The sequence below is a fragment of the Sylvia atricapilla genome, chromosome 1, assembly GCF_009819655.1.
Source record: "Sylvia atricapilla isolate bSylAtr1 chromosome 1, bSylAtr1.pri, whole genome shotgun sequence".
NCBI lineage: Eukaryota > Metazoa > Chordata > Aves > Passeriformes > Sylviidae > Sylvia > Sylvia atricapilla.
In genome coordinates, this window is record NC_089140.1 from 118,788,144 (window position 1) to 118,812,212 (window position 24,069).

Sequence of the window (24,069 nt, forward strand, 5' to 3'; positions counted from 1 at the left end):
TTCTGGGCTGTGAATGCCCAGAATTTATTTTTAATTTCAACTAAAAAGAGCTTCTTTTTTTATCTCTGAGTCAATCATGAGGTGCTGCTTACTGTATCATTACTATTTTGAAGATATTTGAAACACAGTATAAGAAACATTAAGTTTTTTGTAGAATAATTTTACTATAATAAACCCCCTACAAACTAATTTTCAAGGTCATACTGTGGTAGTCTCCCCCATATCACAGCCTTAACTGAGCTTCAGAACATAAAAAAAGAGAAACTGTTTTGATTTGATAGGATATATGTGTTTTTAAACAATCTAGAGCATCTTCTCTTTGGAAAATGCTGTTCTGTGTGTTGTTTTGTGTGGTAACTTTATGGCGTGGATTCTCTTTAAATAAATACACTTTAAGTCCCATTGTTCCCCAGAGGAAGAGGAGGCTCAGCAGAACATTGTTCTCCAGAGCATTCAGCCTGCACAGGCAGACACAAGGAAAGGGTTCATGCTCACTGTCCACTGCTGGATTCCAGCTCCCATCCCAGCCTCCTCATTTGGCAAATTCAAGGTACAAAATAACAGGAAAAAAAATGACATTTATTGCCCCATCCACTTGTTGATCTGAGTATATTTTCAATTCAGAGTACTTTGGCTTACCCACCCTTAAATGTCTTGCACAAAATGCAGTTTTGGAGCTTTCTTTGCAGCTATTTTCCTGAAAATCACTGTCTGTTTAAGGTCTGATTCTGATCTGATATACTGAGCTGCAAATTAGTAGCACCCTTGAAATTCAAGCACATTTTGCTGAAATACCAACATCAAATCAGAACCATAGCTCTGTACCCATATGTACAATCATTTGAATGAAGCCTTTAAATCAGATCATAATTAACTGAAAAAAAATTAGAATTAGGCTTAATTGTGTCCAGAATTTTGCTGACTGTTCTTGCAAATCTGAGACCAACAAAAAATGTGAGTGTTTTACCCACAGTAGAGTTTTCAGAGAGAGGTCCAATGTATATCCATAATTATTGGTTCTCATTTTCCAACTAAACCTGCTTACTGTAAATAGGATGGAGAACATGGGTTTCACTTGTTTCCTGCAAGAAAAACAATACTGAAAACATAAATATATGTTGGTTGGACAGGGGATAGTAACAAGCCTGCTTATTTAAAATTATTGTCTATTTTTATTTTGAATTGAGAAAATTTCTTTTAATCTCCTGCCTGAGAGCAAAACAAATCATACTGCCTGAGCAGTAAAAATACTGACTGTTGACCTACACTGCTGTTCTCAGTTTTTAATGCTGTATGCATGCTCACAGCAGGTTTTGTTTGCAGAACTGAAGAGATGCCCAATATATGATCAATGTAACTGCTTATTTCTTGACTTTTGCACTATGCGCACAGTGACCTCTTAAATACTACGTTCTACCAAAGAAAAGGGAGTACAGTTCTTGTTATGTATTCAGGAGTAAAATTAAGGAGAAAACAGAAGTGAAGAGCCATTCTGCAAAACAGAGATGACAGAGTTTACCTCCAGGAGATAGGGAGAGATGATTGATGGCGTCCATCCGCCTTCAACTGGATACAACAATAAATGTTTCCTACAGCATTTTGACCATGTAAGGCCATTTCAGACATGTGGATGACATTTTTACAGATACTAGACTTTCAGGAGACGAGACTTAGGGATCCTGTTTATTATACAGTGTGGGATACAGTCCTATACAGTGTATGAAGCTAAGGGTTTCCCATAAAATATCAGCAGTGTATTCAAGAAAAGCAGATTTTTACCCTCCCTTTTTCAAATTTACTCCTTTCAGAACTGTGAGCTTCCTCTGGGCTAAAAGTAGGTTCCACTGTCTTTTATGTGAATTGCTCACATATTTTAGATTCCTTTTGTTTTTAATAAAAAAATATCAATATATATGTAGTTTATAGAGTGTCTGTCCCCTGTTAAATGCTTGTTAAGTCCTGCACAAAACATTCAGATTTGAGAACTTCATTTTAAGGAACCTATGAGTGTGAACACACAGGAGCAGCATGTGGAAGTGAGTATATAGTGTAGAAGTGGGAGCTTTGGAGTTCATTGCAAGTACTACCAGAAGCTCTGGGAAAAGCTGTATTTCTTTGCCTGCTTAGCTTCATGAGATAGTGAAGCTGGTGTATCCAAAAGGGATGCTTTAGATTGAGGGTGCAGGCAGATTTTATATGTGAATTCCTTATTTTTAAAAGTATCTTTTTCTAAGTATCCCTTAGATTTATCCCAGGTTTTGGGTGGGTTTTTTTGTTGTTGTTGTTGTCATTGTGATTTTTTTGTTTTGTTTGTTTGGTTGTTGTTGTTGTTTTTTTGTTTTTGTTTTTTTCCCAGAACATAATTATTGGATGCAACCCTGGACATGCATTTTCTTTAATAATAGACTACATTCCCATTTGTAATATTCATACTTCTAGAAATGAGGAATGTCTAAGTGTTTACTGGAATTTCTTTTCCAATTTCAAAACAATCATTCTTACTGAAAGGCCATAGGTTGCATATAAGGCAGGACACCTAGGACAAGTTCAAAGCTTCGAAGTATGGGTGCAAGCTTTCCCCACGTCTTGATATTTTATATCTTGCCTTACTTTCCTTGCTTTTTTCCCCATCTTCTCCACCTGCAGAGGTCAGAAGCCACAGCAGCAGGCAACGGTGTCCCAGTTTGGATAAGTATGGGAACCAGGCTCACATGATGACATGAACCTGTGTGTCAGTTTAGACACAGCCATAATAAACTGAGAGACTCCGTGCCTGGCATGCACTTCACTTAGGTAGTGAGGATGTGTGTACTGCTGTTCCAATTACTTTTAAGAAGAAAGTAAAAGAGGGAAAGAAGGGGCAACCGAAACACTTCACATTTTTCATTTATAATGAGGAGGGCAGAGAAACTTCAAAAGGTAAATTTATAATGCTTGGACACAAAGGAGAAAAATAATCAAAACTTGGCAGTATTCTTTTTCTCCTATAGGACAACATAAATATTGTGCAGGGGAAGTATCAGGTAATGAGAAGCACATAATTAAAGTTGCAGTCTTGGGGCAAGAATAGGTAAGTGGTGCCAGAACTCTTGTGGATTTCACTGATCTGTGCTGGTTTTAGGAATCAGTGATGTTTGACTACAGAATCATTGGTTATTTAAAAAAAGATACTTAAATTGATTTTGCTAGAGATCTCACAGCTTTTCACCTCTTAGAAGCTCCTTGACACCACCCAGAGAAGCACAAAAGTTTCATTTCTGTCTGAACGAATGTAATTACCTTCCCTCTCATGCTGTTGGTGTGCTTTCCAAATTCTTTTTTTGCCAGTTGTGCTCATGACATTTTACTTTGACTTGGGGGTGGGTGGGGAGGGAGAGCTGAGCAGCAGGGAGAAGGAACTTTTTTTACATAGCAGAGCTTTTAGTCCGTGATTAAAACATTTGGAAAAAATCTGCAGAGGGAACAGCACAGGAGGTGTTCCTTTCCACTTCTCAATTCCCTCAGCAACTCATTTTCGTCACACTCCCATGTATTTTTTCCATGAGACAGACCAATTGCCAGCTATTGTGTGTAAGGTACTGTGGGATCAGAGGTACTTAGTTATGGTATGTAGGGGTATTAATGGGCATTAAAATGCCTGAAATTTGCTGAATGCTCTCAGATTTGATATCTGTCCTTATCTACATGAACAGTTGGTTTATGCAATTTTCCGGATGTCACGTCCCAGTAGCTACAGCATATTATATCTTGAATTATAGAACATTTCTTTACTGTTCTCTGTTTCCTTGCTATCCACCTCCTCATGACTCCCAGGTTATTTCATGTGGTTGTTACACAGTAAGCATGTACCATAGCCTTCATCTGACCAAGAGAAGTGATAATTATCTGCAGTACTCCAACCCACTGAAGAATAACATTTTGGGAGAGTTATCATCTTGCTCCAATATTTAAAAAGACCCAAATCTTGCATTAAAAACCTTATAGAAAAACCTGATAAGTTATTTCAGCCTTTGCCTGCACTTGGTCATTTGCAAGTGAGAGAAAAAGTCAGATGATGAACACTTCTGAAAAGGCTTTGGAAGAACAAAAAGTCAGGGAAAAATTGGAGGCAACATGCTGAGCCACCATGTACAGGTAGAGGTAGATTAACTGAAATAAAAAGATCATAGTAGTGATTTTTAAAGAACAAATGAGAGAGAGATTTTCTATTCTAAGAAATCTTGACCTGCTAATAGGAAGCCATCTCCTTCTTCATAGGATTCCCAAGAGTAGGAAGATTGTCGCATTTGGTAAAAAACCCTCACAAAACTCCATCTGCTTCAGCACTCTACTCTGTAAAGCTATCAAAAGGCTCCTACATTCATTTTATGTCTCTCGCTTCCTATAACTGGGAGAAACAGGGAATAACTACTGATCTCTGTCTACTAGGTCCATGTGATTCAAAGTTTGTACACATCTCTTAGGGCCTAAATTGTTTCTGCTGGAGACCAAAGTGTTCAGGAACTTAACTTGCTTAAGTTAAAATAACTTGGTTATTTCAGGAACTTAAACCATTCCCATGTATTTGGTTATCCTTGTTGCTCCTGTGTGAACTTCTGGTTCCTCCTGAAAAATCCTCCTGAAAATTCCACATCTACTCTGTCCAAACCCTGATGGGTGTGCGTGTGTGTCTCCCATTTATCCACTTCCCCTTTGGACAGAATATACAATTGCAGGAAGGAAAAAAAGTATGTGTGAGTATAATTTTAAGTTTGCTGTTGGGTGGCTGATAAGCAGTGTCTTCTAGAGAGCTCCTCTTGAGTTCCTTCAGGCACAAGAGCACAGAGGCAGGCTGAACTCCAGTGTATTGTGTGAGGCAGAAGGCAAACACAACCGTCCCTCAGTCCTTCCAAGAGCTCTGAGTGCTTCTTCCTCCTTGCTGAGACTCCCCAAATACTTGCTGACTTCCCAAAGGTATCTAGAACATATTTACTTAAAGATGTGCCCATGTGGCTTGACATAGTTTGGAGAAACATGTGCACTACCAGTTAATTATCTTAGGCCTGACTCTTTAACTAAAGAGTTACAATTGCATGTGCTGCCTAGAGCTGACCAAAGTTTATGAGAAATGCTTCCATTGCTTTTTTTGTTTGTTTGTTTGGGGTTTTTTTCCCCTCTCATTCTTTTGCCCTAATTATACTAATGCCTTTTCCCTTTATGGTACAGCTTCTGACACAATAGAAATTACAAGGATTCACAGATGTTTCTTGGCACAAAAAGAAGTCTGTTTGTTGGAACATCCCTTTTAATGATGAGCATTAGCAAAGTATTCACCTTCTAATTGGCTTTCTCAAAAAAAAAAAAAAATCTACCAAAATTTCTTCCCTTGAGTTCAGGTTCAGTAGTAATGGCAATACTTGATCAACTGTTTCTAATCAGTGGTACACACAGAAGAATTTAAATGATCCTGCCCAAGACATTGTGATGATGAGAGATGGACAAGATATATCTGTAATTCTGTAGAAACCTCCATGCCATTTCAAATTAACTTTCCATCACCTTTTATTGACACAAATAATGCCAGGATAGTAGAAATGGAAAATATTAGTAGAGTGGTGAAAATATTACTAGAGTAGGAAAAATATTAGCTTGTTTTTCCAGTTTGTTTTACACATGTGGTACACATTCTGGCTTCTGTTTCAAATATTGACCACATTTTCAGCAAGGCTTGTAAATGTATCTTGGCCCCCTACTACAACTGCCTATTGACCAAGAGTTTTTATAATTAACTCTAGCTTTTTTTTTTTCTTTTTTCTTTTTTTTTTTTTTAGCAGTGATTTCCTTGCCCAACTTTTGGAAGCTGATGAGAAGTCTCATTTTTTTGGACTAGAGTCTATGCAAAAGCTTCTAAAACAGAGATCAACAAAGGAGAGTTTGGGCAGGTTGTTCACATGTCATCTTGGAAATATGAAATTCTGAAACAAGAAAATTATTTTTAAAACTTTGAACAAAAATGTTGAGTTCATTAATGAGCAGAGGTACAACATTTGAATTTTTATGCATGTTATTCTATTTGAACCAACTTGGTCATAGCTGACCATGTCACTTCAACCTAGAGGATAGAAAAATGTATATTTTGACATTTAGTCAAAATTAGCAGGTAACTTATGTAATTAATATTTAGAAAAATTTAAGCACCAGACTAACAATGTGTTATTCATCTCCATGTCATCTGGAACCAAACTGAATGCTATCTTGAGTTTTACAAAAATTCAAGAGCATAGAGACCATGCCTCTGCTATGGGCTCCAGGCAGAGAACAGAGCTGTTGCACAAAACTTACAGCAGGATCCTGGCTTTAAAGAACAGTTTAGTTTTCTGTCCTGCTGCTTTTTGGCACTGTCAGGAGCACTCCTGACTGTGGTGGCCTGTTTGATTTCGCAGTGCAGAGAGGCACTGGGACCCAAGGAACTGAACAGAGACGACGAAACAGCTGTCAAGTGTTTAACTATTTTCTATCATTAATAGTGACTAAGAGGTGAACGGCTTCATATCACATTACCAAATCCTTGAAGCTTAGGGAATGTTTTTTTAAGCTTCACTTCAGTAGAGGAGTTTCTATGCCTGGCTTGGATACTCTAATAATATAAAAAAGAATAATACAGCTCTTACTTTCACAGAGTAAGAGCTTATCCTCATGAATTTACTGGTCACTTTGAAAGAATTTTATCCTGTATGTTGACACATGCCACTGGCTTCTAACACGACTGACTTTGCCTTTTCATTTGTGTCATAAACTTCCTATGTTAAATACTTATTAAAACCAAAGTCTTTAAACCGGGTGAAGAACATACGATTTGGAGGCCAGTTCACTTTTACTATTACTTAGTTCCATCTTTCCCTTTCTAACACAAATTTGAACTGCCGTTGGAACAAAAAGGAAGTCTAGTTTGAAATGCACAAGAAAGTTTTAGTCTCCGCTTGCTGACATTAGAGCTCCTTTACTGCGTGAACTTCTAACGCACTCCCTAATACGAGCGCACACTGTTCAAGTTTTTAGAAACAATTTTAAGTTCCAGCATTATTGTATCCTAAAGGAAAATACAAATCTTCATTCATCCCAGAGCACGGTGGAACCTCAAACCCTTTCATTTCCCCCCTCTATAACCGCAATTCCCTTTTCCACAAGGACGCTCAAACTTTTTTTCCCTTTCCCTCAATGTAGCGTCCTTCCTTTGGCTAGCAGAGACCCGCAGCACCTTTTCCAAGAACTACGTGCTACAACTAGCGGCAAACAAGCCCGGGAGCAGGTCGGCGGCGGGAGGGACGCCCGAACCCGCAGACACAGCAGGCGGCTGCGGCCAGCGGGAGGGAGCGCGGCCGCGGGGCTGCGGGCGGACTTACCCGGCGTAGCGGCCGCGGTGGCCGCGGAGCGGTAGCGCAGCCTGGAGGCAGAGCAGACAAAGGGGCAGGAGCCCGCGGAGCGGCATCGTGCGGGGCCGCGCCGGCACCGTCGGCACCGTCCCCGCCGGCACGGCCGCCCCCGTCCCCGCCGCGGCCGCCGCGCCCGCCTCAGGTGGCGGCCGGTGCCGCGCACACAAAGCCGCGGCCGGAGCCGGGAGGAGCGGGGCGCTCGGAGGTGTCGCCAGCGGCGAGGGCGGAAAGCCGGCGGAGGACACTGGTCGGCCGCCGCCCCGCCGCGCCTGGGCACGGGGACGGGGACGGGACGGGGACGGGACGGGGACGGGACTGGGCGGGGAAGCGCCCGCCCGCCGGGGAGGGCCGGGGGTGCGCGGCCCCAAGGCCGCCCTGCCCGCGGGGAGCCCGGGAGAGCCCGGGGGGAATGCGGGGGGAATGCGGGGCCGGCAAGGGCCGGGCGGGGGCCAGCAGCCCCCCGCGGGCACCGCGGCTCCGTCGGGGCCGGCGGGACCAGGGCTGCGGCGGGTGGCCTTCGGCTGCAGGTGCGGAGAGGCAGACGGCCAAGGGCCGCTTAACCCACTGTCAGTGGCATCGGGGAATTATCCATGAGGCTTTCCCGGCTGGGCAAGAGCTGAGGCTGATGAGAGGGAAGAGACACACTTCCATGAAACAAAGAGTGATACAGAGTCCATTAGGAACCATAAAGAAGGGAGAAAGCGGGATTTCAAGTTACCGGTGTGGTTAAAATCTTGTGTGTGAGTAGTGAGAATGGAAGAGACGCTGATACAACAGAATGAATAAAAAGCCCAGCTTGTTTTTAAAACTGGGCTTTTACTCTCTCTTCCACACTGGTGAGGATGAAAGATCCATGTAAAGATAAGTCATTGGAGCACTGAGAGTAACCAGGAAAATGAGAATTTTGCTGCAAATAATTGTACTTTATAGAAAACACATGGCATACCTGTTGAAGAAAATGTAGGTAAAAATATGATGCCAATATGGAATAAATGGATAGCCCCTTTGATAGCTTTATGTTGAATTTACTAAAAAGGAGCAAAAAGTGTTTCAAACCCAACTGATTGTCAGCCTCTCTGAGAGCAAAATTAACAAGCGGGCTGTAGACAAATAAAACCAGCTGACATTTGAACGTGTGAGAACTACTCTAAATCCCTGTTAATGTTTCAGAAACACAGGGAGCCTTTCGAAAAAGGCCTGTATTAAACCACACACACTTTGTATTCTCTGGCTGAAAGGCAAACAAGCATTTTCCTTTGTCTTTTTCATAGTGGTACCAAATCTGACCATAGCTGTGTGATAAGAGTCTGGAGGTGGAAAAGACTTTGTCCAAGGCAGGATCATACTCTTTGGTCTAGTTATTAGTGTTCTTTCCCTTGAGCTTCCCATCCCCCCATCACAGGCCCTGCTTAAAATCTCAGTTTTATTTCTGCTGAGAATATGCAGAGGTGAATGTGTGTGTGTGCCTACATGCTGTACATCTCTTGTTAAAACAGAATTGTACATCTCTTGTTAAATGGAAAACACTTTCCATTAACTACAGGCAAGCCCCCAAATCTGTTCTGTGAATCTTCAGGTTTGTAATAAATGCAACCTCAACTTTACAAACATCTGTTTAATAAAAGTTTTGCTCTCTGTTCAGAAGTGACTTCAAAAGTAGAGTTGAGCACCTGACTTTTGAAGGGCATGTGTATGATATTAAAGCAAACCGCACTGCTTTATTCAACATTTACATCTCTTACTGTGTATCCTTGCTACACCTGAAATGCATTGGTAATATAGTAATTTATTTAAATGTTAAAAAAATGTAGTTTGGCTATAATTCTAAAGTATTTGCTTTCCAGTTAAAAACCCTGACTTTACTGGAGTAAGTAAAAATTTTACTTTTGGCATCTGATTGTGGAAGAGTTTTGCTATTATTCTAAAAACATTACTTTCAAGAGGAAAACCTGGCTCCATTTGAATTAATATAATTCTGGGCTTCTCTGACTCTAGGATTAAATCTTAAATCCTGCCTTCCTGCAACATTCTCTGAGTAAAATACAAAGGGGTATGAGATAGAAAGAGAATGAAATCACAAGAAGCAAACACTGAAGGAAAGAAACACAATGAAAAAAAGGCTAAAAAAAGGAGAAGGAATAACAGGACAATGAGAACAAGGACATGGATGAGGATGAGGATGAGAAGGAAGACCCCAAACACTAACCCTAACCCTAAAAAATAAACCTAACCCAAAAGGTAAAAATAAACGTAATGCCAACCTTAAGGAAATCCCAAATCTGAAGCCTAAACAAAACCCTAAACCTAAAGCTAACCTTAATCCTAAGTAAATCCCAAAACCTAACCCAAACCATAAATCTAACCCTAAACCTAACCGTAACCCTATGCCAAAGGCTGCTCCTAACCCAAACCCTAACCCTAAGCCTAACTCTAATTACAACCCCAAACCTAACCCTAACCCTAAAAACAACCCTAACCGTTATGACAAACCCAACCCAAAGGATAACCATATGACAAACCATAATCCTAATCCAAATCCTAATCCAACTCTCAATCCTAACTTTAATCCCAATCCTGACCATAACAATACCCAGAACACTAACTAAAAACCTAATTTACCCTTAGCCCTGATACTGGGCTCAGGTAAATAGAACCCTAACCTAACCCCTAGTCCGAAACCTACACCTTAGCCGAAGATTTACCCAAAACCTAAATGCAACCCTAATTCGAAGACTAAACCTAAGCCTAAACCTAGGCCTAAACCTGACCGTAATGCTAACCCTAACCCTAAACTGAACCCTAACCCCAAACTCTAACCCTAAACCTGACCCTAACCCTATCCTTAACCCTAACACTAATCCAAACTCGAACCATAAACCCAATACTAACACAAAACCAAACCCTAACCCTAAATTTAACTCTAACCTGAAAGGAAAACATAACCTGAATGGTAACCCTAACCTAACCCCTATCCCTTTCCCAAACTGTAATCCTAATCCCAATCCTAATTCCAATCCCAGTCCCAAACTAAATCTCAAACCTAATCTTAATCCTAATCCCAATCCAAAACCCAACCCTAATCCTAATTTTAATACTAATCCTAAATCTAATCTCTATCCAAATTTCAATTCTAAACCTAATCCTAATCATAATCCCATTCCACACACCAAAGCCAACCCTAATCCTAATACCAATCTCAATCTCAATCCTAATCCCAATCCAAATCCCAACCCCAAACCTAGTCTTAATCCTAATCCCAATCCACACATCAAGGCCAACCCTAATACTAATCCTAATCCCAATCGCAATCTCAACCTCTATCACAATAACAATCAAAATCCTGATCCTAATCCTAATCTCACACCTAAACTCATTCCTAATCTTGATCTCAATCCTAACACTAATGCTATCCCTGACCCTACCCTAACCCAAATCCTAACCCCAACTGTAACCCTAATTCTAATTGTAACCCTAACCCAAACTCTAACCCTAACCATAACCCTAAACCAAATCCTAAACATAAAACTAATCCTAACCCAAACCATAATCCCAATCCTAACTCTGAACCAATACATAACTCTAAACTCTAACCCTAACTCTAATCCTAAACTATAACCCTAACCCAGATCCTAAACCAACCCCTAACCCTAACCAAACCCTAATCTTAACCCAGATCCTAAACCAAACCATAACCCTAACCAAACCGTCATGCTAATCCTAATGCTAGCCCAAACCCTAACCCTAACACTAAACTCTCATCCATACCCTAACCCAAATCCTAATCCTACCCGTTGCCCTGAGGGTGGATTGGGGCTTGGGGTGTGGGGTGGTTTGGGGTTAGGGTTAGTTTTAAGGGTTAGGGTTAGTGTTCCTCCTCCTCCTCTTCTTCCTCCTCCTCCCTTTGTTATATGTACTACTTCAGGCAGTTTGAAATACATTTTAAATGTAACTTTTAAGTACACTTTTAGAGCTGCGCTGATGCTTGGGATAGAAATAGGTTGAAGATACTGTAAAGTCCTTCAAGGGAGTTCGGGATAGAGAGGTGGATACAGGTTCCTTACTGAGTCTTCTATCCCCCCATTTAAGGAAGGGTCTAGGAACAAGTGACAAGGAATTGGAGTCTGCCAGAATTTATAAACGGGAATTAATTTACTCAAGGGGAGGGTGAAAATTGTCAGCCAATAGGGGGAAGATTGGGGAGGATCACAAGGCGTGGTTTACACAATTTAAACCAATGAGAAGGCATAGGAGGAGGGAAATAGTTCAATCAAACCAATGGGGCTTCCAGGCTCAGGGGATTTCCAGGGAATTTCCCAGGCAGGGGGCTGGCATAAGGCGGGATTGGCAATTTTGCAGGAAGAGGGACTGGGAACAGACTAGATCAAGGGGCAGGATGAGGACAAGGTAGATAACTAGGTGGGAGGATACAATTTAGATTGAACCAAGAACACAGGAGGGAATGGAACAAACCACTGAAGATGAAAACACACCTCAAAATCCTGGTAAGTCTACTTTCCCAGCTAGATGGGCTATCAAACTTGCACCCAGCTAAGGAAAGGATTTGAGACAAAGAAAAGCAAAGTTTCTTTTCCTTGTCTTTTTGGAACAGAAAAGAAAAGTTGCCAATGCCAAAGGGCAGCTTGGTAGTGATAACAGCCTTGGGTGGAACAGAAGAGACCAAACTGAGATATGGTTTCCCTGCTAATGAATCGAGTTGTGGGATTTATCACAGCATCCTACACTTTACAAGGAACACAGGCTGCCGAAACAGAGGCAATTCTACACAGTGTGGAAACAAGAAAGGCTTCATTTAAAGTGAGTGGGCAGGCGGCCTACATTTGGTTACCTAGACTTTAGAACTTGCCACTTATTGGGAATAACAGAAAAAGGGCATTAGCTTCTTATAAGTATGTTCTATACCTTTGAATTGTCTCAGCTCTCACCTTCATGAGAAGGTTGCATTGGCTTAAATAAACAGTCCTTGCTGCACATTTGTTAGAGACATAACAGTTCAGAAACAGGAGTTTAAAAATTATTTACATTTTCTTGTTTAAATCATACCCATTAATGATAAACTAGGCTAAGTATGTTCATGCTGGCATTTTCTCTGTTATAACACATTTTAAAAGATTGGATTTGATTGAGTGCAATGTCCTTTTCAAGATCTGCTCTCTATTTCTTTTAACTCCCACGAAGACCTTGTCAGATGAAGGACAGTGAAAGTGGTCCTGCTCATTATGTTCTAGATTAGGTTTGTGCTCTATAAGAATGAATGTGATGTTATTCACGCATGAGTGCCATGGCTAGTTAGCCTTAACTAGCTACTCTGTGTAGTCAGAGGTGTTACAGTAGTAACACAGAGCTGATAACCTCCTTTTTAGGAGAATTTCCCACTCTAGGGGTTGGTAATTCAGATTGTGCTGAGCGTTGCACTATCAGAGACAGGCTGCTGTTTGTACCTGAGGCAGTTTTGTTACAATGAACTGGTGCTTGACATTACCTCGGAGGGTATTCAGATGTAATTTTCTTACTAAGATGAAGTACAAGTATCTTTAGAAGGGATGGACTTTGCAATTAAGAATCTTGACATTCTGCCTTCAACTTACTTGGGGTTTCTGCATTATCATATCTGAATAATTTTATTTCAATTTTTGTCAGTGGCACCGATTATAAAATGGTTAAATCCAGTGAAAGAACGGAACAACTGCACTTAAAGAATTTCTGTCTTCTGCTATTATTCTGCAAGAGGACAGGAATACAGGTTAAATATTCTTTTCTGTTTTGTAGAATTGAAAGATATTTAAATATGGATTTGCTTTAGAAGCAGCTAAAGGAAAATAGGTGTGTAACAGACAGTTCATCAACAGATCAGCCCTCCAGAGAAGCCTTTAGGAACCACACTGATAAGTAACATCAGAACACAGTATTACAAACCATACTGATGAGTCCATTCCATAGTATAGTTTTAATCTTGGAAAGACTGCTATACTTTTGCTCATAGGTTTCTTTATAGGCATAGAATTCTTAGAGCTAACCATAGGAAAAAATCTTTAAAGGCTCTGCAGCAGGCTCCATTGTGAAGAAAAGCTTGTTCTGTCTTGAGATTCTGCCTTAAGACATGTGTGGCAACATGGTTTCAAACTTTTTGGCTAATTGCTCTGAGGAAAAAAGCATTGCTCCTAACAAATAAGAGGTGTATATAACTGGATAAACAAATTGCAGTGTCTAGACTTTGTCTCAGATGTCTCTACCCCTGCTCAAACACATAAAGAAACAATATAACAATATTCCCTATATTGAACTTAAAGGTTTTCCTTTGAGTGAAAATACAGCCTTTTATTAGGCGAGAGATTCCTTTATCTTTTCTGTTCTGCTGAAAATTTCATGCTGGGGAAATATGAGGATGGCAATTTAAAAACTTCTTGCACCTCCTACACAAATCATGTGTATTTACTTGCTGTACAAATGATTTCTGTGTAGTAACACATTGCACTTGTATTGCACATTTCTCCATCCTTCTCTGAACTTCTGTACTTCACAGTAGTTAAAGATCTCAGCCTTCCTCTAACTTCGTGTAACCAGTGTTTTGGAGTTGTTTTGCAGGTGGGCATACTATGATATGTGGAGGCTGGAGAATTTGTCCCAAGAGTAAGAGTAAGTCTTTAGCAACTGTAAGTCTGGCATTTGGATTTCACAACTAAAACCACTCAAACATTTGGAATTTGTAAATTTGTGTTTGATTGTGCTTCTAATTTAAAAGGCAGATATTTTAGTTCCCAAATTCTCAGACCTGTCTTGGTGTACTTGGGCTTAGATACAGTCTCACTTCTTTTGCTCCCAGGGTAGGTGACATATTCCCAATGAAAGATTTTGTGTTATAAAATCATAGAATCACTGAGGTTGGAAAAGATGATTATCTGAGCACTGCCAACTCCATTGTATGTTCAATATCTAGTTTTAAGATACACATTATTCATTATTTGCAACAGTTGGAGACCCAGTAATTGTTTTTTTTACAAAAACCAGTTTCTTCTCACGGTTGAGAAGAAAGAAAAATGATAACACTGTTTATTTTGAAACGCCACTAGAAATCTTCTGAATCAGCAGTGCTCTATGGCAGCTACTGCACACAAAAGATGGCAGGTGCCCAATATTTATTTATAACAATTGGCATTTGCCATATATACACGTGTGAAAATATTGAGAAGAAAGGGATACTTATGAAAGAGTACATTCAGTACAGTGGTGTTCTGTGTGACTCCCTGGACAACTCCTGGCTGCAGACATTCTGCAGTGAACTATTATTATATCTTCTGGGAGGAAAGGGAACATTACGTAGAATGTCGTACTGGAGGTAGGTGAAGCAGAAACTACGGAGTTGTTAATTTATCTGTCAGCTGCAATGGCATGAAAAGTGTCTTTCCTCCTCCTCTCTTTCTCACCCTTGACATTGCCTCATAATTATCAGGTCATTTTACCATCTGTGCCTGGAATGATGTTTTGATTGTCCTCCTTCAAATTTGGATGCCTCAATAGCTTCAAACTATATAATTAGGTAGCATGTACTTCAGAGCTTTATGCAACTTGAATGCTGAAAAATGCTGAGAAGACTGGAAAATATGAATGGTGAAAAATACTGGTATTACAGAATTCTGTCAGTCCTGAAACATCAAAAAGCCAAGGAGTAAATTCTAATCTGGTGAAATATGTCAGAGGAGGAAAACAAGGGGAACTCCAAAAGCATATTTAATGCAGACATCCTTGGGTCTTAAAAGCAGGCAACACTACAGCGAGATCACACCACCTGTCAACAGCTCCTAGAAAAAGTGGGTGCATGTGAGCTGGGCTATGAGAGGGAATTGTTTCAGTTGGGAAACAGAGAATTGCCAGAGCCCCGAGGGCACTGCTGGCCCTGCCTGCACCTGCCCAGGGCTCCCCTGCCCCAGTGATGCCGCAGCAGAGCTGGTCTCCAGCGCCCCACAGCCCTGCTTGCCCTGGGCCCTACAAACCAGACCCAAATCCTGGGGCTGGCCAGGGAGACTCTAATGCTCCCAGCCCGCAGGGAGCTGCCACTTTCTGCTCCCTGACGTTACAGGTCTGTTTATCCTCTCCAGCTTGGTTATCCTCTTCATTTGGCTGACACAGTGAGGGCACACACAGCTTGGCAGCTCAAACCAGAGGCAGTTGGATAGAAAGACAGATGAGGCAGGATGGCAGGAGCTTAGAGGTACCAGAAGTTGCATTGTAGCAAATATGGAAATATGATGCCAAAAAATAATATGAACTCAACCCCCCATATTTCTGATTAACACCACACTTGAGTTTTACAGCCACTGAGTTATTTTGACCAATGTTATACTGACATAACAAGAATTTCCTGATTCAGGAAAGAACTTCATCATGAGAATTTCATAGTTTTGTAATTTCATAATTGGATGGAAGTTGTGGGATCCATATATTTTTACTGAAAGGTCATCTCTTGTGATGCTCTGTTGGGGGGGAGGGTCCTTCCTTTCAATATGATCATTTAAACATATTAATTTAGTTTAAACATTTTAAAGAACAACCTGTAAAACTGTAAAACTCTTTATGAAGAGAAAATATAGAAAATAGTTTGTTTAAAGAAAGCAAAATTGCTGACGATACCCATTAATGTTTTCATCCTGGACACGCCTGTGTTTTCACCTGACATTAATGTTCGTAATGCCATTTCACAGAGCATGGCAGTGCAGGAGGGACACATGATACAGTTGAAGAACATTTTAGATTACAGTTTAGCTTTTTCTCTTTGTCATTGGTAAGCTGAGTTATCTGAATGTGATGTCTAAGCTAGTCTTTATACAGTGTTCTGAATGCAGTATCTCTTTTTCTTTTTAGAACAAGTACTCAGTGTTTTATAACTCAGGTAGCACATAGTCTTCACTCATTGCTCTCTTAAATGTGGTGATTTCAGGCATGACAGCAGTGGCTGAGACAAAAATGTGCAATTTTCTTTCATTTTATTTTTCCTTGGACTGATTAAAATTCCCTTCATAAGCAAATGACACACCCCACTTACCGCCTGCTGGTGTAAAAATATCCTTATCTCTTATCTCGGTTCCACTGTTGGAGAAACAAAAAAACCCCAACCTGGAAGCAATATATTAGAAAGAAAAAAAAAAAGGTTCGTCTGTTCTGTTACTGTCCAAAGAGGTTAGCACATGAAAGCAGAGCAGGAGCAGACAAGCAGAGTAGAAAATACCTTTATCCCTTAGGAGCCTGTTAAACTGTTTTTCTTCCTTGGGTAGTCAGTCATTGGATGTCAACTTGTTAACCGATTGATGACTTCCTCTGTTGTTTCTTAACACTATTAAAAGTGTTTCACACATCATCCTCCAATCTCTGTGTGACTGTAGAAGGGGGATAATCCTTTGTGGTAACATTTAACTCAGGTATATGTGCAGCTGAAGTTTAGTAGGTAAATTCTCCAGGTAAAAATCTCAAGTCAGATTCATTATCAGCTCAGTTATTCTCAGTTCAATTACCTTGCTAAACTCTAAATATTTGTTTGTTTGTTTGTTTTCCCAGCCCCAATAGTGTCCTGATTTCCTGCCCACAACTTGTGGCTGAGATACCAGACAAGCAATGAATAGTTTTGAATCTGGGTTCCATAGAGCGAAAACTTTCCTTATTCTAAGACATCAAAACAAGAGCTTTGGCGCCTTTTCCCTGGAAATGAACTACAATTTTGTGCCCTCTATTAATGCAAAACTTAGTAATGAAGATCCGTATGAACTGTCAAGTATAGTTTTTCTAAGTAACATCTTCATTAATATGGAAGTATTTTGGTGTAATACCATTTTGCATTCTGCCATGCAGCTATCACTGGATATAAACAAGTAACTGCATCTGAGAATGTTGTTTCTTCGAAGAAAATATAAAATTAATCTGCACATACTTTGGTCAAATTTTGTCAGATTGGTTGATATATCTGATAGAATTAGACTACCTATGCACCATGGAAACTGTTTCCATAGCAGAAAATCTCTTAGCTCAGAGACTGTTCTCCTGGATTAAATCCAAGGATTTAAACTGATAATCTAGAGCTTTCTCTAGCAGCTAGAAAGGTCAGTACTTATGAGGAAATTGCCACACAGCTCTCTGAAGGTTGGACCATCCCACCGCTGGAATATATTCTTACCATCAAAAACAAGAGAAGTGCCATGATGTTTCCTTTTGTTTCACACCTCTTTGACATTCCAAATGCCAACAGGTCGTTTAAAGGCAGTGGCACATTCTGCCAGTACCTTCAGCTACCTGCCAGAAATACAGATAATTGATGTCATAATAGAGTCTTCCTCCATAATGCCTCAAAACCTCCCCAGTTACTCTACTGTAGAGAAACTACTACTCACCTAGTGAGGGTAGAGAGAGTAAAAAGCATAAATCAATAAGATCTTTCACAATAGACACACCATTACCTATTTGAAAGCTGATTAAAAAAGATTCACGGGGTCTTGAATATCTCTGGATCAGTATTTTAATAAAACACAGGAAGGAAACTAATTAGGATTTGTTAAGGGTCAAATGAAAAAGATATGTTATTTCCTAAATACCTCTCTAATAAAAGAAAATAAAAACTGTATTGAATTGAATGACCTTTGAGAATAATTTATGTTATGGCCTGAAGACATCTTTCAATGATTTCTATTTCCCAGGAAATAGGACAGTACTGCCTAAAACTTCATCCTGGTTCATGTTACGTATTCAAGCAATATGTAACAAGAAAAAAGAGAAATATATACCAGTGGATGCACATATTCTACACTTCATAAATTCTGAGTTGTAAGAGGATTTAAAACCATCAGGAAGAAATTCATGGCTGGCAAGCCTAAGAACAAAAGGGTTTAAATACATTGAGTACAGTGTAAATCCTAGCTGTGGCAAAGAGGCACTGGTTGATGGTTAAATTATTAATAATAATGCAGAATTAATGTAAGTGTTCAATAGCAAAATATGTTCTGTATTTGTAAGAAGCAAGAATCAACATTAAATCCTAATACCTCAAGAGAACTGGGAATCATTTGAGCAGTGATTAAGGAGGACCATGAACAATATCTAATAAAGGATAAAGAAAATATTAATCATCATTGCCAGAGAAGCTGCATCTTGACCTTTCATGATTTTAGATAAATAATGGATCTCTGCAAAGTTATGGAAGAATCAAATACTGTTCCATATTATGTATTACAAAGGTGGAGTAGCTGATCCATGTAAAATTGTTGGTCTGACAAGTCCTAGGGAAGACAGAGGGTTTGCACAGGGCACAATTAGAAAAAAAAATGTAAAAATCTGAGGATTGGAGTGGAGGTAAAAAGAAAGCTAGTCAGCATGCATGGTGAAAAAAGGTACATCACAAGATTTAAATCAAGTATACTTGACACTTGTCCACAAGTGTAAGATGCTGCCCTGGGAGCTGGTTGATTGCCATCTGGGTGCAATATATTCCAACTTCTTGGAAGTACAATGCCCAATTTCATATTGCTCAGTATTCTGAATAGCACAAATCAAGAATAGTTGCATGCAATATCGCTAAAGTGCAAATTCACAGGTTAAGAGACTACTTAACAGGTGAACACAGGAAATTTGGGTTATTAGGAAATTGAAGTTAATGGGAACCATCTAAGCAAGGCTCTCTAGATATATGATGTGGGAAGAGATGGGAAGACAGAGATGGGGCTGAAGGCAATGTCCCTGATACATTGCAGCTGTGTTAATTAGTCAAGAGTGGGAACAGCCTTGTGCTCCCAGCTATGGGTGTGATAAAGGGTGAGTTAGCTGGTAGTCAGTTAGCTGGAGTCTGCTGGTTGTACTGGGAAGAGGAGGTTGTGTGAGGGTCAGATAAGGTAAGGCACTGTATGAGGGATAGATAGGGTTAGGTGGTTGTCACAGGAACAGGCTGCAGCAAGCTGGAACTGCAGAGAGAAGAAAGAAGAGTGAAAGAGCCAGAGCTGGTGGACCTGCCCATAGGATTGCTACATAGAAAAGGTATGGGAGACTTTTAGATAACATGGTGCTGATGCTTGAAGCCGTCTGAAGTTTTTGTTGAAGCACTCTGAGTGCAGCAGCTATCTCAACTCTGACAATATGTCATAAAGCTGATCTGCTAAACTGAACCAGTGCAAAAAACACTGGAACGATGAATTAAAGAGAATCCTTTGGGTGGATTAAGTTCAATATGATACCTGTAAGTGGATAATTTATAACATCTAAGACAAGTGTCCTTGACTTGTCCTTGATCTTATAAGGTCCATAATAAATGTGGAAGGAGCCATCAGCTAAAATGGTTTAGGAGGAGATTGGGATTAGTTTTGTTCCCATTATCAGAGGCTACTTGAACTCCTAGTCATAGAATTAGGTGTTGAAATGGACCTTTATTCTCCACCACTCTGGCAGTGTGCAGGGACCCTTCCCACTAGACCAAGTTGCTCAAGGCCTTATCCAACCTGACTTTGAAGACCACCAGAGTTTGGCTATTCAACACCTTCCTGGGCCATCTGTTCCAGTGTAACCACCCTTACAGTAAAAGAGTACTTCCTAATATCTAACCTAAATTTCCTGTCTTTCAATTTGTACTCATTGTTCCTTGTCCTATGACTAGGATGATGAAGAGTCCCTCTCTGGATTCCCTGTAGGCTCCCTTCAGGTACTGAAAGCTTATGATGATCACCCATTGAATATCAATACGAAAAATATTAATATGAAAGAAAAATTACTAGATGAAAAAAAGATGCCAGAATATATTTTTAGTGGATATTTACAATGCTGTTGGAAGGCAGCTGGAAACTGAAGCCAAGTCTGAGGGATTTTGCTGGTAGTGATGGTTCTGCACGAATTACATCATCTTCCTCAGCTTAAGTTACCCTGTCTAGAAAAGAGGTGTAATGATACCCTTTTCAAAGGGCGCTTAATGAGTAGTGGAAGGTGCCAGCTTGTCTTACTGGCTCTGTACTATCTTAACTACAGCCCTGTGTGATGGATGCAGCTGATAACTGCTCTGAAATATAATTCTGAGAAAGAAACAGACTAACAGAGAACTTGATGAATGTAAAAGTGAGACCCAACCAGCTTGTAAGCACACCTGGAAGAACTTCACCGGGGTTAAAATTTTGTAGGATCAGTTCCACCATTTTTTAATCCTTTGTGAACTGCATTTAATTGCTGAGCTTACGTGTCTGTGTGAACAGTCATTTTCTGAACAGTCATTTTAGCTTTAAAAACTTAAAAATCTCTTCAGCTTTACTTCAGAATCCTATTTATATCACTCAATTTGGTTTGATCACCTGACAAAATGTCAGGCATTTGTTTTTTAAACTGATTTATTAAGAAGGCTATTCTGACCCACAGAAACTATTTACTTCAATCTCCTGCCATCTAGCGTCAGAAATAACACATTTATACTTCCTACAGCTCATGCGAGCTCTGGCAGCTTTAAATTGTACATTGCAGAAACTATAAAATATCTTGAGTAATTTTTTGTCAGTGTTTAGCATGTTGGTATGATAAAAATACGTGTATATTTATATGCACATATATTTGCATATATGAAGAGATATATTTTCTCTATTTATTGACGCCAAAGTATGCACTAAACCCATGCTTCAGTCTTTGGGATCTGTTTGGCATTGAAACAAGGTGTGGGTTTGTGCCTGAGCAAAGCATTCGTTTAAGAAAACTCTCTATGGTTAATAAAGAAAGCATTCATATTTTTGTGTATATTTTAAGGGTTAATCTGAAATATATTAGCCAGAGCTCAGTAAAATGTACTTTGCTAGCTTCTTCACTGTCTTGGGGATGTCTTGAGACATTCTGTTGTTGCAGCAGCCTGGGTGGAGGTTTTGGAAGACTTCCACATCAGTTCCTAGCAGACAGGCTTCCTCACTGAAGGACTGCCTTACCAGAAGGAAAGGGAGGCAGGCAGGAAACTCCTGAGGCACTTCAGCGTGGCCAGTGCTTCTTTTAGTGTGAACTGCATCCTGTTAGAATTTACCATCCCTCAGTGTATTCATTCACTTTAATTGTCCATTAGTTCTCAGGTCTTGTAGTAATCTATGACTACATCTCTTTTTCCTCTCTCTTTGCAGTGAGTGAGTCCTTTGCAGATTCCTTTCAAGTTCGTCTCTGTTATCCTAGCTGGCTTTTCCAATTGCCTCCTGAGCTCTCACCCTCAGGTGATTACATTCCATTCAATACAGCAATTTCCTATTTCTTTTTTTTTTTTTCTTAAACAACTACTTGGATTCTTTTTAGCATTTAATATAATAGTCTAATATGCTATCATTAATTAATACAGATACAATTTAATATAATAGACTTTAAACATATTGTAAATGCAGGTGTTTTTTCAGCTATGTACCCCCACCTTACCTGGCATTGTAAATAGAATCAGTGAAAATACCTGAGGTTAGGACAAAAGATTTGTCAATGTACCAAAGAACACTGGTACAATTGCTCAAACTACCCTTTGATCTTAGGAAATAAAGGTTAGCACTTGCTACTTTCAAAATGTCATGTCTTAGTTTCCAATGTCTCAGTGATAAATGGCAGTTCAACTGTCTTACTCCTTTTCTTGGAGAGAAGGGGTTTGTTGTTCGATTTTTAAGGCTCCATCCAAACCTATTGATATCTGTGCTAGGAAGCTATTGACTGGGAGTGTTTGGGGGGATATTCAACATAAGATTGTAATGGGAAACAATGCAGAGATAGCAATATAGGAATGATAATGTTTTCGATTTTTTCTTTCCCTAGACTGCCTTTTTTTGACATTTGTTGATACAGTTGCTAGTGTAATGGGTATTCCTCGTCCCTGGGGCCATTTGTGCTAGTAATACTTTAAGAACAGTAAAGTGAGTAAGATGAAACACCAATGAATTGTATAAGGATTTACAGATTATATTAAGAAAACTGTTGGGAAAAATGTCATCCATGGAGCTGTTTGAATTATCCCCACTATAATTGTATGTAAAGTCACTATTTTGCTCCCATCTTGTTTTCAAAACCCTTTATTCCCACTGCCAGCCCTGGCAGTTACAGATTTGAGTGTGGCTTATTACCTGAAAGAGTTGATTTAAATGACTGGTACTATGTCTATGCAGCACTAAAATTTTATAGTAAGATCATTGCAGCTGTACCTGGGATAACGGGTTCGTATTGCTTGGTAAAGAAACTGATTAATGACATGAAGTTTAGCTGCAAAAAATTATTGTCCTGATAAGAGCACATAGAGAATACTCAACTAGATTAATCCTCCTTCTCTTAAGAGTGTTGGATTTCAGGAGGTTCCTAACCTAACCTTCTGCTCAAAAGAGGCATATGGATGAGGTGAGACCAGGGCCTTATCCAGTTGCATCTTGAAAATTTTTAAGAAAAGTGACTGTATGTCTTCTCTGGGCAGCCTCTTTCACTATCCTTATAGTGAGAAAGATTTAATTTGTATGTTCAAACTTCTCTTGTGTCCATCCATCTGTTGTTTCTTGTGTTTCCACCATGTACTGCTGTATTAGCCTGTCTCTGTCTTTTCAGTAATCTCCTCATAATTACTGGCAGGGGATTATTCAATCTCCTTCAAATCTGTCCTTCTCAAGCTGAAGGTCCAGATTTCTCAGTCTCTTCTCATAGGAATGCTCCAGCCCTTCAGCACTGTGCTGCCCCTTCACTGGATGTGCACTGGTTTAATTATTGCATTTTCTGTATCAAGGCCCTAAAACTGGACACAGAATTCTAGATGTCATATAGCAAGTGTCAAAGGGAATAATGACTGCCCTCAATCTACTACTACATGCCTGTTAACATAGTCCAGGATTCTCCTTCCTTGTGTACTTACTAAACTTTGGATTAAAAGTCCTTTCAAGTTTTTTGCCACTGTTTCACTCTTATTTCAGGTTAGAGATTTCGAGGTCATAACCTGAAATAACACTGAAGAATATATTTTAATTCTGGGGCAAGGTGACCTGGTACAGTGGCGAGACAAACTCCCAAGAAGTTTTGACACACTCCTATTGACACAGTATTATTGCACTGACGAGCTCCTCTAATCCTAGATATTTGGAAAATAACATATAATTTACTTCCCTTAAAAATTTATCTCCCTTTGAACTTTGCAGGTTTATAAGTACAGATATATGTCTATATTAAGACTAGGTTGTAACACTTATGCCAGTCTGTAAGACTCTAGTGATGAGTAAGCACATGTCAGTGTGCTTTTGTGTCAAGGAGGCTTCGTGGGAAGGAAGTTAGAGACTTAATAGAGTCACGAATTTTCCCAACACCTGTGCTGGAAGGAATATATAACAGGCAAAGATCACCCACATATTACTCCTTCCCCTTCACCAAGAGAATATTGGAAGAAGTTTGTGTCTAGACTAAGCCCCAGAGTCTTTTCCAGACTGCAGCAGGACGATGTATTTCACATTCATCTCATCTCTCAAGCCTAAAGACTGACCAGGAGCAGCACTCTAGAAAGAACCAAGATCACTGCCACATGATATTTCTGGCCTGCGTCTTTTTAAACGGCCTTTTATTTTCCACTTGTCACATGGATTTTCTTTGAACTGAGATGCGAAATGGATAAACATTTGTGTTCAAACCAAACTTCAAAATCACAAAACCCATTGAAAAT

The 24,069-nt window shown here is 39.8% G+C and overlaps 1 protein-coding gene across 1 annotated transcript in view; it reads right to left on the reverse strand.

Annotated features, from left to right (window-relative positions):
• CPA6 (carboxypeptidase A6) overlaps window positions 1–7,546 on the reverse strand; it is an 82,101-nt gene extending 74,555 nt beyond the window's left edge. Inside the window, exon 1 of the mRNA XM_066332121.1 lies at window positions 7,383–7,546. Coding sequence (XP_066188218.1) covers window positions 7,383–7,468 — 86 coding nt within the window. The 5' untranslated portion in view covers window positions 7,469–7,546. The remainder of the gene's footprint in view (window positions 1–7,382) is intronic.
• Window positions 7,547–24,069: the final 16,523 nt, after the last annotated feature.